At 46.3% G+C, this 14,545-nt stretch overlaps 1 protein-coding gene across 1 annotated transcript in view; it reads right to left on the reverse strand.

Moving 5' to 3' along the window:
• Positions 1–3,697: 3,697 nt before the first annotated feature.
• The window catches only part of LOC144480757 (V-type proton ATPase 116 kDa subunit a 1-like), a 121,503-nt gene continuing 110,655 nt past the window's right edge, over positions 3,698–14,545 (reverse strand). Inside the window, exons 17-18 of the mRNA XM_078200337.1 lie at positions 14,260–14,377; positions 3,698–3,900 (exon numbers count right to left, since the gene is read on the reverse strand). Of these exons, the coding sequence (XP_078056463.1) occupies positions 3,698–3,900; positions 14,260–14,377 (321 nt within the window). The remainder of the gene's footprint in view (positions 3,901–14,259; positions 14,378–14,545) is intronic.

Consider the following 14,545-nt stretch of genomic DNA (forward strand, 5'->3'; position numbering starts at 1 on the left):
AGTCCTCCTCGGGTACTTCGCTCCCGGATTGGCTGATGTCCCCGGGACCCGTCCTGCTTCGGAAGCATGTCCGGACCCATAAGGCAGATCCCTTGGTCGAGGAGGTCCAATTGCTCCATGCTAATCCCCAATATGCTTATGTAGCGTACCCTGATGGGCGGGAGGACACGGTTTCTGTCCGTGACTTGGCACCCGCGGGTGCCCCGGAGGTCATCACGTCCTTCCGCCCCACGGTCCCTGGTGTCGTCCATTCGGAGACTGCTACGCCTCTTCCTCCCTCAGTCCCTGTCCCCAATGTAGTGCGCCCAGAGCCTGTTGCAGCCCCCCACCCCCCAGCTCCGGTTCCCACTGTTCCCCATACGCCACCAGGGCCACTGCTCATTCCTCTCGCCCCTATGTACAGCTCGCTTGAGTCGCCGGAGCCGTCGCCACGCAGTACCCGACGACTGGACGGGACGACGGATCGGTCCGCTTCACACCACCCAGCGCCTTCTCTCGACGCTCACTGTACGGAGCCTGGGCCGACATCGCTCCCTGCTCGGACGACTCTGCGACCTGCACTACGACGATCGCGACGACGGATCAAGCCACCGGTTCGTCTGGACTTGTGATATTGTTTCCGCTTCACCCCCGTGTTGTTTTTTTAAAAGGAAGGGGTGAATGTGGTGGACCTCAGTTGTGCCTTTGTCCTATATGGACCACCGTTGTGTGTGTTTGTCATACCTGGACACATCCCCTTCCAGTTTGGTTCCTCCCCTCAGCACCTAGTATAAAGGTGGCTGTCTCCTCCCCCTTGTTCAGTCCAGGTCGGTTAATTGTTGGGATCTGCTCCTGATTCTGTTGTGAATAAAAGCCTACACTTATATTGGCATATCGGTAGTCTTTCGCCTTATTGATAGCGCATCAGAGGATAAAATTGTTTCCCTTGGTGAATAATTCTAGAAGCAGGGGACATAGATTCAAGATAAGTGGCAGTAGGTATCGAGGGGACGTGAGGAAGAACATTTTTATGCAGAGGGATGTCTGGAATTTGCTGCCTGAGTTGGTGGTGGAGGCAGACCCTAAACTCTTTTCAAAAGTACTTGGATCTGCACTTCAGGTGCTGTAAGCTACAGGGCTATGGGCCTGGTGCAGGAAGGTGGGATCAGTAAGGGCACCTGGGTGTCCTTGGGCTGGCATGGACAAGATGGTGGGTGTGTCCAGAACCATGGGTCACAGTTTGAGGATTCAGGGTAGACCATTTAGGACGGAAATGAGGAGACATTTCTTCACCTAAAGAGTGGTGAGCCTGTGAGATTCATTACCATAGGAAGTAGTTGATGCCAAAATATTGAATGTATTCAAGAGGTGGCTAGATAAAGCACTTGGGGCAAATGGGATCAAAGGTTATGGGGAGAAAGCAGGATTAGGCTATTGAGTTGGACAATCAGCCATGATCGTGATGAATGACGGAGCAGGCTTGAAGGGCCAAATGGCCTTCTCCTGCTCCTACTGCTATCTTCTATGTTTCTATGTTTCTAAGATGGGCCGAATCTCTTCCTTCAGTATGTTGGGCAAGTGCTGTGACATAGCAATGATATGATAGTATTGATGATTCTCATTGAGGGATAGCTGCCCACTGGAATATTGGGAAGGAGCTATTGGTGGGGTGTGGTGATACTGGAATGGTCTCCTCCTGCTCTGAATTCTTGTGTTGTTATGGGCGCGAACAGTTGAATAGGGTTGTGGGGTGCAGCTGAGACAAGTGCTGTGGCCACATTCATGATTGTGACTGAGGAAGTAGGTCTAAGCTCTTTAAAGAATTGAAAGCTGGTTCCTGGACCATGATCTGGAAAATGATGGCAAGGGTTTTCTTGAAGTTGGGTAGGCAGTAAAGAGCTAGAATGTTGTTTGTTCACTAACCCGGTGAAGCGGGGAGGCAAGCCCCGAGAAACGTTTTCACCCAGAGGGTGGTGGGAATCACGAACTCATTGCCTGAAAGGATGGTAGAGGTGGAAACCCTCACAACGTTTCAGAAGTATTTAGATGAACACTTGAAACACCATAGCATACAAGGCTATGGGCCATGTGCTGGAAAGTGGGATTAGAATAGATACGTTCTTGATGGCCAGTGAGGGCATGATGGGCTGAAGGGCCTTCGTTCCGTGCTGTAAAGCTCTATGGGTGAAATTTTCCGGCCACGGATGCTCTAAGACCGGAAAATCCCGCCCGAGACAATGGACCTTTGCATGGTTCGTGTCCCGTCTGCTACGATTCCCATGTTGGGCAGGACCGGAAAATTCTGCCCCATGGGATATGAAATGGGAGGGAGAATGATCAGTTTAAAGTTTAAGTTTATTTATTAGTGGCACAAGTAAGGCTTACATTAACACTGCAATGAAGTTACTGTGAAATTCCCCTAGTCGCCACACTTCGGCACCTGTTCGGGTCAATGCACTTAACCAGCACATCTTTCAGACTGTGGGAGGAAATTGGAGCACCCGGAGGAAACCCACGCAGACACGGGAAGAATGTGCAAACTCCACACAGACCCAAGCTGGGAACCGAACCCGGGTCCCTGGTGCTGTGAGGCAGCAGTACTAACCACTGTGCCACCGTGCCGCTCCAGGCATGGCAGGCAGGCAGTCAGCGTAGGAAATAGAATTGAAAGATAGCTTTGAACAAAAAATGGGGATTGTTGCAGCAGTAATGGCAATGGGCAGTCAGGTGACTGGGAGCAAGAGTGGTGATTGGTGTGAGGTAGCAGGAAGGACAAGAATAGGAAGTGGGAAAGGTGAAAAGTCATGGATGCTTCGAAATATCTTGTAGAGATGATTGTACCTCAGTGTTCCCATCCCCATGCTGGATTTGCCTGTTACTTAAATTTAACACTGCTGATAATCACTGTCTGCTGTTAAATAAAAGAGACTTACCCAGTTCAACCAGGGAGGAGCCCATTAAAGAATTTCCTCCCCATACCAAAAAAAATTATGTTCTTAGCTCTGATGGGAATGCCATAATAACGAGAGGGCAGCAAATGCTTAAGTAATTTGAAAGCCCTCTCCTGGTCAGTGCTGAGAATAAGACTTTTGCAGTATGGTGTGCGGCAATTAGATCAGATCATATTATAGGCCTGTGGCAACACAGAGCACGGAAGCAGAAAATGACTACCTAAGGGTAGACTAAGGATGGGAAAATATTAGCTCAGGTTAAGGTCAACGGAAGACATGAACTGTTAATGCCCTAAGTCACTGAGGGGGCTCATGTCTTACTTTAATGGACCTCACATGGGTGGAGCTATAGAGAACATTGCCACAAAACCACCTATCTTGGGAGGTAAGTAGGCTTTTAAGAGTGAACATGGCACTATAGACAACTATGGCATAAAGAGCATGGTTGTGATGTGTGACTCTTGCAGGAAATATATAATATATGCATGTCTTAATATAAATTAAATATTTGAGAATCAAACATATTAATTGATTGCCTAACATTACAATTATTTCTCCATGTATCCCAATAAAGTGATTCAATCTTTCTTCCAATTAATTGGTAGGGATGAATTACTGAAATAGAAATTTATTTGCTGCAATAATAAAATCAGATTATTGTTGTTATTTAATCAGTTTACAAAAATTACATACTGCACTAAAATTATTTAAAATAATAGGGGCAACATGCAACTTATTTTCTCGGCCAGATCCCTTTTAATAACTTTTCACAGCTTGCATTTGTTCTTATGTACCCACCAGTGTAGACGCAGGGCATGTAGAAATGCAGAAAGACCTTCCATGACCAGTAGAATGGCCACACTGAGAACAGCAAAAGCAGCAAAGGTGATTGTGAGCCCAACAGAGCTTAAACCTTTATTTGCTGTGAAGCCATTGTGTAGGACCATGTGCCACAACACCTCAGAAAGTTCTGGAAAAAGAATAGGTTGGTTAGTGGTTTCTATGCACGTCAGTGTCATCTAGTGTCATCAATGCACACTGATTTCTTGAGTACTGGCCTAGATTATCTAATTGGTGTAAGGTGTAAGGCAGCCACAAACCTTTTGATCCTACCAGCATTTCTTGAGTCAGTCTAATTATTGTAGGGCGGAATTTAATTGGAAAAGTGCACTTCCCAGCGGTGGGACCGGAAGTGAGTGCCAATTCTGCTCATGTGTCAGGACGCATGCAATTAAGATAAAAATCGTAAGTGGGTGCAGCAGGCATACGCTCAGTGTGCCATTACGTGACAGAAACAGGCAGGAAGTATATGTGCCTGCCATCAACAGACTCAATTTCAAGTTGGGATGAGCTATAAAAGGTTCATTTCCGCAAACATCCAGTCTCTGATGGCAGGGAGAACTGGTGCCAAGATTTAATATCAATCCTCAGCCTGCAGGGCTTTTAAGATTTTTTTTTCTCTTTGGGACTCACAGCCTCCAATCACCATTTACACCTTCCAGCCCTCTCGACACCTTTCATCGATGATCCCCCATCACTTTCCCCCTTTCATCTGGCAATTCATCCTCTTGCATCCCCTCCTTCTCTTGCAATAACACGTCTGCATACACACAAAGAGCAGTCTCACAATTCGGTGATGCCTCCTTGCAGGTTCTTTTCAGGCCGTTTGGGAATGGCAGGAGATGTTCCTCCTCAGGGATGACAATAAGAGATCCTTCCATTTGACCACAATGGCCTAGACAGATATTGCAGAGAAGGTGAGCAGCCATGAGGTCCAGCCAAGAACTTGGATGCAGTGCCATAAAAAGATAAACAGCTTCCTCCAATCAGCCAGGTAACGAGCAATGTGGCATTGCATCAAAGGGCCTCTCATGGGGGATATCAAGCGAGAGAACTTTGCAAGTCGGGAGAGATGTCAGGCTGGGAAATGTATAGCCATATTCAGGAACACATGGCACAAGAAGCCAGATAGTCTGATAGTTGTGCAATTGTGATAAGGCAATTAGATACCAGTGAGAATGTGTGGCTAATATGTGGCATGGGAGCAAGGGAGTTAGGTGCTTCCTGACACGCCACTATGTCTCCACTTTGTCATGCAGGAGAAGGAAATCTTCAATGCAGGGGGAGAGCCAAGACTGGAGGTGGTGTGGCTGACCTCGAAGTATTAAAGCCTTTTGATGAGAACTCCATGAAGATTGCAGGTGAGCAGGGTGGCATGTCTGTTACAAACAGCGAGTCTGGATTAGCCAGCCAAGCAGAGTGGGAATGTATCCAACCTGATGTTGAGATATGTGTGAAACTGTAGTTTCCTGATAGAATGAGCTTCTCCTTAAAGTCTTTCTTGTTGTTCTCCATTGCAGATCATCACCATAGCCAAAGGAAGTCCAAGTCCATAATGGAAACTGTCGACTCCAGTCCAAGAGCACCCAGAGGAGGCATCATCATTTGCTTCTGCCTCAGCCTTCACCAGCCCAGTTATACCCATGTGGGTTTCAAAGGGTTTGAGTATAGAATCAAGAGCATATGCTGGTGATCACCATAAGGACACATTCCAAAAACTGAGGGAGGCTGTGTGCGCATACGTCCCTGACAGTGGGAGGACTGTTGGGGATCAGGTGAATGCTGAATCCCAGGCCTTTGGTCTTGGTCACACTAAGCCTGCTGGAGATACAGAGAAATGTTGGGGAAAATCTGGCGGAGGTGTCAGGCACTACATGGAACATTGCGTGGATGGTTGAAGAGTCCATCCAGTTCCTTGAGCGAGGCAATGACTCTGGCATGTGCTGGCTGATGGCATTGTGGTCTATGTTATTGGTCAGTCGTGGCTCTGCTCTGACAAATCTTCTCCTCCACCTCCCGAGACTGCAAATTATTGATTGTTTGAGACTCATTGTAAATTCACAAAGTGAACTGTGTGAAGAAGACTGGCATAGATATGAACACCTCTGTTTATGTGCCCTTCATTCCTAGAGCAGCTGCAGTTGACTGATGGGAATGTGTGACCCTGCTATGGGCTACATCCAGAACTCCGCTCATCCCACAGTGACCTTCATCCACAAGAACCTGATTTCCTGCAATTTTAAACTTTCTTAGCAGCCATGTTGATGGACATGCACACAGTGACTCTGCAAATCCAGGTTGTCCACGTCCACCCTCCCTCAGTCACCCTCAAGCTTCTTCCCATCTCCCTTAACCTTCCAACATTACCCTGCTCCTTCCCCCAATAATCCTTGAGCATTGAACCATTACCCTTGACCCAAAGCTTTTGACCTTCCATTTCTCACCCTTGACATTTCCCCCCTCAGCCTATCTGCATCATTTTGGAGCCTCCCTCCATAATCCTTGTTCAACTATCTGTATCTCTTGACCTTCCTTTGGAGACCATTGACCTGCTCTGCTTCCAGTTGGACTGACTTTGCTTCAAGCTTGATATCCCCTCTTGGACTGTCAATCTGCCATGTATGTTATAGCTGCATCCCTTGGTCACACAGGACAAAACGTTTGCAACAATAATGCACCCTATAGGCCGGAGCCTGGCTCATTTTGGACACCTCTTACCACCAAATCCCTCCCCCGCAACATGACTTGCTGTACTGTTGTTTCAGGACCTAACTACCACCACCTTCTTACCAGCTCAACTTGATACAGCATTTGAAAACCCGATCACCATCACCATCTCCCCTCCCCTTCCTTGCCACTACTGGATGATCCAGCTTCTGCTGCTCCCCTTCTCTGTGCCACTGAGCTAGACTAAGACAAAATCTCACCTCACATCCAAAAGACTGAACAACCTGGCCTGTGCATGCCACCTTTAGGATGTCGGGAAATAGGAGGCACAAGTTTCCTAATCTTGAAGTCGGCTTTAATTTGGTGAAGTTCCCATTTAATGAGTCTTTCACGACACAAGGACAAAGCTGCATGATAATTTTAATAAGCTGGAGGATGCATTTCAAGCAGCCACTGCATTTCTGCATCAGGGCACTTTGCACTAGCAATGTAATATAAAATCTTCTCTTACATTGAATGAGATTTCAGGCCTTGAGTTAACAAAAGTCCTTAAAGCTGTTATCTGTATAGCTCCAATCACAAGCCGCCAGATTGTACTAAGGATGGGTCGACATATGGAATTAATAATTAAGTTGTCTGTTCACTGGATTTTCAAGGATTTTTGCAGTTTCCATAGCAATTCATATTGAGTGGGAATATCTATTTGATTGCATTGACATTTGATTTATGACAATCCCCAGCTACGTGGGCTGCATTCGGTAACTGATTCTGTCTGCTGTGTATTTAATTACCTGTCTTCCATATTTAGGTATACCTCTTAAATAATGGAAGTTACGTTAATCAATTTCCAATCCTCAGAAACACTCATTGCAATTAATGAATTTACAAAAATGAAGGTTAAATCTTCCCTTGTTGCCATCTCCAACTTCTTTGAGGTTTGTGTGTGAAAGATGTCTGAACCAGATGCATACTTTTTGAGCACCAAACCTTTTGGCAACTATTTCGATCGTGATTTTCATAATGTTAAACTTCCACAATGTTGAAAATTTGGCATCTGATTTTGCCTGTGGTAAATAGTATGAACTTGGGAATGGAAATCTGGTTTCAATTAAAACAAATCAGGGGAAAGAAACGTAGGGTGAGATTCTCTGACCATCCCCCGCCCCCTCCTCAGCGTTTTTTTTCAGCGGCGCACCGTTCGCTGGTGGGATTTCCCATTGAAGTCACCCCATGCTGCCAGGAAATCCACAACAGGGGGTGTGCCGCTGATGGGACCAGAGAATCCTGCCAACGTGAACGGCCAGAGAATTTTGGTCATAATGTTAATTGAAGTCCTTCTAAGTAAGCTTAAGCCGACCAGCATTCCCTCCCTGTTTGATCCCATAAAATGGTCATTTTCTGGTTTTACTTCATTTTTAGGAACTCCCAAAAGTTATTGAGTCATTTAGTTTCCCTTTTATGGTTCTATATTGTGGGACAATATGAATGGTTGAGCCATGGTGAAACGTCATAAAATGGCAGACATATCTTGAAATTGGTATTTTAAAAATTCATTTATGGGATGTGGACGTTGCTGGCTAGGCCAATATTTATTGTCCATCCCTTGTTGCCCTTCAGAAAGTGATGGTGAATTGTCTTTTTGAACTGCTGCAGTCCCTGAGGTGTAGGTACATCCACAGTGCCATTAGGAAGGGAATTCCAGGATTTTGACCTGGCGACAGTGAGGGAATAGCAATAGATTTCCAAGTCAGGGTGGTGAGTGACTTGGAGGGCTATCTCCAGGTCGTGGTGTTCGCATGTATCTGCTGCCTTTGTCCTTCTAGATGATAGTGGTCGTTTGTTAGAAAGGTGTTGCCAAAGGAACCTTGATGAGTTCTGCAGTGCGTCTTATATACAGGCTGCCATTGTTCATCTGCGGTGGAGGGATTGAATGTTTGTGGAAGGGGTGGCAGTCAAGTGGGATGCTTTGTCCTGGATGGTGACAAGCTTCTAGAGTGTTGATGGAGCTGCACTCATCCAGGCAAGTGGAGAGTTTTCCATTATACTCCTGGTTTGCAGTGAGTTAGAACAGGGATGATGATGCGGATATAGTAATCCAAGAAGAGCGATGTGAAATATTGGATAAAATAATCATAATGAGCGAGGAAGTGTTAGAGGAGTTAGAATGTTGAAGGAGGTCAGGGAGGAAATAGCAGATGTTTTGAGGACTATTTTCCAATAGACACAGGTGAGGTGCTAGAGGACTGAGGCATGCAAATGTGGTTTCGTTGTTTAAATAGGGTATGAAGGAAATGCCAAACAATTAGATAATGCATTTGGGGAGGTCAAACAGTAAAAGGGAATATACAATAAATGGGAATATGCTGAGAGGGGTAGATGAAGTGAGAGATCTTGGTGTGCAAGTGCACAGGTCCCTAAAGGTAGCAGTACAGGTAAATAAGGTTGGAAAGAAGGCAAATTGAATGCCCTCCTTCATTGGCAGAGGTACAGAATACAAAAGTAGGGATATCATGACGGAACTGTATAAGACACTGTTGAGGCTACAATTGGAGTATTGTGTGCAGTTCTGGTCACCACATTACCGGAAGGACATAATTGCTCTGACGAGAGTACAGAGAGGATTGTCTAGAATGTTGCCAGCACTAGAGAATTGTAGCTTAGAGGAGAGATTGGAGAGGTTGGGGTTGCTTTGCTTGGAACAGAGAAGGCTGAGGGATGACATGATTGAGGTGTACAAAATTGTGATGGGTCGAGATAGAGTAGTCAGGAGGAACCTGTTTCCCTTGACAGAGAGTTCAACCCCATGGCCTTGTGGGGTTTGGAAAATTCATTAACCACAATGATGTCACAGATGTAAAGTTGGAAGTGGGGTGAGGAGTCCTTATATTCTTACAATGTTATTTACAGCTTCCAGATTGTGGTTGTTTGGTGAATTTTTACCATATGTTTGGGAGGAATCTACCAAAATGACCATAAACTTTGGCGGGACCAGGCCTGTGTCGATGTTTTTGGTATGGCATTTGTTTTTAAAACATATTTTTAATCAGTAAGGGAATCAAGGATTATGGGGATAAGGCGAGAAAGTGGAGTTGAGGATTATCATATCAGATCAGTCATGATCATTGAATGGCAGTGCAGATCCAATGGGCTGAATGGTTTACTCCTGCTCCTACATCCTATGGTCTTAGGGCCTTGTGGGGTTTGGAAAATTCATTAACCACAATGATGTCACAGATGTAAGGTTGGAAGTGGGATGAGGAGTCCTTACATTTTTACAATGTTATTTACAGCTTCCAGACTGTCCTTAGGCTTAATGTATAATTGGTGTAAATACACCTGGTCTCCAGCAACCTGTTTGGGGCCTTGGCAGCATTTCGGCCCAGACACCAATTAACAAGTGGCTCCAAAATCCTTCATCAGGGAGGTTCAAGATGGCCACTTTTTCAAATGTTACCATTTGGTGAAGGGAAATTATTCTTTGGAAGGAAACCTAGCACATCCTGAGCCAGCTGGCGAGTGCTGGTGTTTCCAAGACCTTCAGCAGGGACAGATCGCAGCTATGTCCCGGGCAGCATGGTGGTACAGTTGTTAGCATTGCTGCCTCACAGTGCCAGGGACTCAGGTTTGATTCTGACCTTGGGTGACTGTCTGTGTGGAGTTTGCATATTCTCCCCATTTCTGCGCGAGTTTCCTCCGGGTGTTCCGGTTTCCTCCCACAGTTTTACCGGGTTAGGTGGATTGGTCATGCTAAATTGCTCATTAGAATCCAAAGATATGTAGGTTTGGGAGATTAGCCATTTTAAATTGCTCCTTAGGTTCCAAAGATGTGTAGGGTAGGTGGATTAGCTATGGTAAATGCACAGGGTTATGGGGATAGGGCAAAGGGTAGGCCTGGGTTAAATGCTCTTTCGGAGAGGAGTGCAGACGCAGTGAGCTGAACAGCCTCCTTCTGCACTGTCGGGATTCTGTGGTTTTATGGATTCTATGTCCTCACTCTACGGAAAGTCAATTTCTCCTGCCTCTAGCACTGGTCACTCAGACTTCAGTAGTTTAAGTGGTATGGCTGCATTTGGGCACTTATACCTGAAAGAGGCCTCTGGAGATGGTTCTATGAATCTGAACTTTGCAGAATTTAGTTTATTTCTAACATTTTTTGTTTGTGCAAGTCCATAGTGCAAATGAGCATTTTATGCAGAAGGCTGCACAGATGATATGGGAAAACAAATACTGTATCAGTCCAGTAGGGAGTTGTCTTCTAAATTTGGAATTTCACTCAGTGTTTGGCAGCAAGTTTATTTTCCTTCAAATGCTTGTGAGAATTTATGTAAATAAGCATCAATGGCAATTGTTGCCTACTTCCCATTTCCTGCATCTTATTCTTATGAATAATGCAGATAAATTGTTAACGCTGTTGTATTTTGCATCATTTTGCATTCAAAACTTGCTCTAAGTTAGGACTGACTTCTTAAATTATGTTCTCTCCCGCAATTAGGGACAGTGTACGGGTGGCAATTTTCTGATTTTGTTCTCTTGACTCAAATGAGCTTGATGCTGGCACTGGATCCTACAAAATAAAAATGTTTCATTTCTCAGCCCTGACATCCATCAGCACATCAGAATCACTCAGATTTCCAACAACTGGCTATTAAGATGTTATCAATGTGTGGTGATTGTCCCTTTAAGGGCAACACGGCAGAGTAAGGGTCACTTGGCCTGGGTGACCTATCGGGACTCAGACTGGGACCTTACCCCAGGGGCAGGCATTTCCTAGGCAGAGGCATTTTAGAATTAGCTGCAAACATGCTATTGCTATACAGGCTCTACCCAAAGGCTAGGAGCCCTATGGCGAGTGACTCACTGTCTGGCTCCCCAAAGCCTGTCCACCATCTACAAGGTGCAAGTCAAGAGTGTGATGCATACGCTCCACTTGCCTCGATTAATGCAGCTCCAACAACAGTCAAGAAACTTAACAACATCCAGAACAAAGCAGCCCACTTGCTTGCTATTCCTTCCACAAACACTCAAGCCTCCCACCATTGGCGCACAGTAGCAGCAGCATGTACCATCTATAAGCGGCACTTCAGGAACTCAGTAAGAAGTTTAACAACACCAGGTTAAAGTCCAACAGGTTTATTTGGTAGCAAAAGCTACACAAGCTTTCGGAGCTGCAAGCCCATTCTTGTTGTTTTGTTTCTTAAAGACTTGATTAGTTGTAAGTATTAGTTGTAAGTATTCGCATTCCAACCATTATTCATGTAAATTGAGTTTGTGTCTTTATATGCTCTGTTTGTGAACAGAATTCCCACTCACCTGAAGAAGGGGCTTGCAGCTCCGAAAGCTTGTGTGGCTTTTGCTACCAAATAAACCTGTTGGACTTTAACCTGGTGTTGTTAAACTTCTTACTGTGTTTACCCCAGTCCAACGCCGGCATCTCCACTTCAGGAACTCACCAAGGTTCCTTAGACAACCACTACTATCTAGAAGGACAAGGGTACTAGACACCTGTGAACACTGCCACCTGGAGGTTTCCCTCCAAGTCACTCACCAGCCTGATTTGGAAATATATTGCCGTTCCTTCAATGTTGCTGGGTCAAAATCCTGGGATTCCCTCCCTAACAGGACTGTGGATGTGCCTACACCTCAGGGACTGCAGCTGTTCAAGAAGACGTCATCACCTTTGGAGCAAATAGGGATGGGCAATAAATGTTGGCCTAGCCAGTGGCAGCAACATCCTGTAAATAAATATTTTTGAACAATTTGTCTTGAATGCCTTTTTTGTTCACTAATTATGGGGGCGATTCTCCCATCCTGACTCGCAGCTTTTCTGGCGGGTCGGGGTGGGAGATGTGCGTCGCCGGCCTTGTTCCGGGATTTGCGCATGCGCTGGGAATGCATGTGCATCTCCCAGAGCCAGAGAACAGTCGGAAATCAGGCCACACTGGAAACTGGCGGGAAGACAGGTAAGTGATTTGAATCTTTTTTTAATGTAATTTAAATGTATTTTAAATGTCATTATCAGGAACTTTCAGGTCATGATTGAATCTCCCACCCCTCCAGGAGTACTTCATTCCAGCGGGGTTTAGAATAGTTTCCTACATTCGGGGAACTAGTGGGAGACCCCGCCAGAATGAAAGTGGGGCAATCGGGGCCCCCCAGGGGGCCAGGCGGTGGGGGGTGGTGCCCCTGGGCATGGGAACCCTGGCAGTACCAGGCTGTTCCCCCTGGCACTGCCCAAGGGGCAAAGTGCCCATGCCCATGGGGCACCTTGGTACTGCCCACCAGGCATCAGGTAGTGCCAAGGGGCGGGTCCTATTGTGGGCGGGGCCTCGGGGCAATCAGTGGGGATGGGGGTCCCACTGCCATTCTGCATTGGGATTGGTCTGGGATGGAGGGAGGGCAGCGATTGGGGCGGGCTGAGGGGGATGGTCTGCCGGGATCTGGCCTACCTCCTTGGGGGGGGGGGGGGTCTGACCCCAGGGGGTGTCAGCAGGGGGGTGGGGTCTGATGGGGTGGTGGGATCGCCACTGCTGGGTGTGGGGGGTTGGACATCGGAGCGCTCCGGAACAGTGGGGGGTCAGGGCTGGCCCGGGAATTGTTGTGGGGGCCGCGATCAGGCCATGGGAGGGGCTGGAGGGGCAGCACTGCGGGGGGTCCCAGGCTGGCCAGCGATCGAGCTGGCCAGCAAACGGGGAGTCTGACAGATTGGGGCCACTGCGCATGCGCAGAGTTCCAGAACTGTCAGACTCCGGCGCGAATAGACCCCGCCCCCTGGGTTTTTAATTATATTCACGATTGGGACCTCTGCAGTGCCCAGAGTTGGGAGATTCGAGTGAGAAGCTGAACTGAAAAAACAGTCGTAATCTAGAACAGTTTTCCCACCAATTCAACACTTTGGGAGAATCGCCCTCATGTCTCTGAAAGTGTATAATTACATCTGTCGATGAGGATAAATTACCCTGTTACTACCCCTAGCCTGACACCTGCAAGTAGCCTATATTAATTGAAGCCTGAGAAAAAAATATATACTCACCAGAATATCTTTCCCTGGGCTAATAGACCCATTTGACTCCTCCATGGAGGACTGGGCACACCAAATAATCAGAAAGCAAGTCACAACTCACATAGTACAACATGGACATTTAGCTGTATATGTGAGAAACTTCAGGATCAAGTTGGATCCACGGAATTATTGTCTCTAAGAGCAGACCCCTTTCGTACCAAGTGGACATGGAGGGATGGATCATTTGTAAACACATGGACCTGTTATCACAATCAATGTCAATCCTGGGGAAGCATCCCAGACAACTGAGTTGTGTCACTTGACAAGGGTCAGGAAACCCCTCAAAGGCCCATTGCAGGATTTTCTGGCCATACTCGCCCCAAAGCCGGAAAATCCTGCGGAGGTCAATGGAACTTTGCATGGTCCATGTGCTGCCTGCTATGATTCCCGTGGTGGGCTGGACGGGAAAATTCCGCCCTCGATTTATAATTGTCTAACTCATGTACGTAACGTTCAGTTAGCAGTTAGCACTGAGTAAATTAGTTATTGAAGATTATAAGAAGATTAAGGGGAAAGAGTAAGGTGATCATCCCTTTAAGGGCAACACAGCAGAGTAAGGGTCACCTGGCCTGGTTGGCCAATCGGGACTCATGAGTGGGGTATCACCCCAGGGGGAGGAGGTCTCTTTGGCAGAGGTATTTTAGAATTAATATGTTGCTGTTCTGCATGACGTGTTAATAAATCCCTTTTTGTTCACTAATGAAGTCTCTGAAAGTGCATCATTCCATTAGGTAATGGAAAACTTATGCTATTAATACTCACCAGCATGAGCCAAGCTTAAGGCCCATAAGCGAAGGTATGAAGCGGTGTTTGACACACAGCCCAGGCAGTACTCAATAGTATGGATAGCCTGTTGTACAAAGGTGTCGCCAAAGCTGAACTGTTGAGTTAAATGTAACAAATATGCATTCATATTAGAACACGAGCAATGCAGCTAGCACTTTACAACCCCAATAAATTAATATGGAATACTTGTAGAATTTTATAACTTTACTGTTACATGTGTGTCACTTTTTGGGAGTTAATGATATAGTTGCACATTGGGTAA

Source organism: Mustelus asterias, chromosome 2, assembly GCF_964213995.1.
Source record: "Mustelus asterias chromosome 2, sMusAst1.hap1.1, whole genome shotgun sequence".
NCBI lineage: Eukaryota > Metazoa > Chordata > Chondrichthyes > Carcharhiniformes > Triakidae > Mustelus > Mustelus asterias.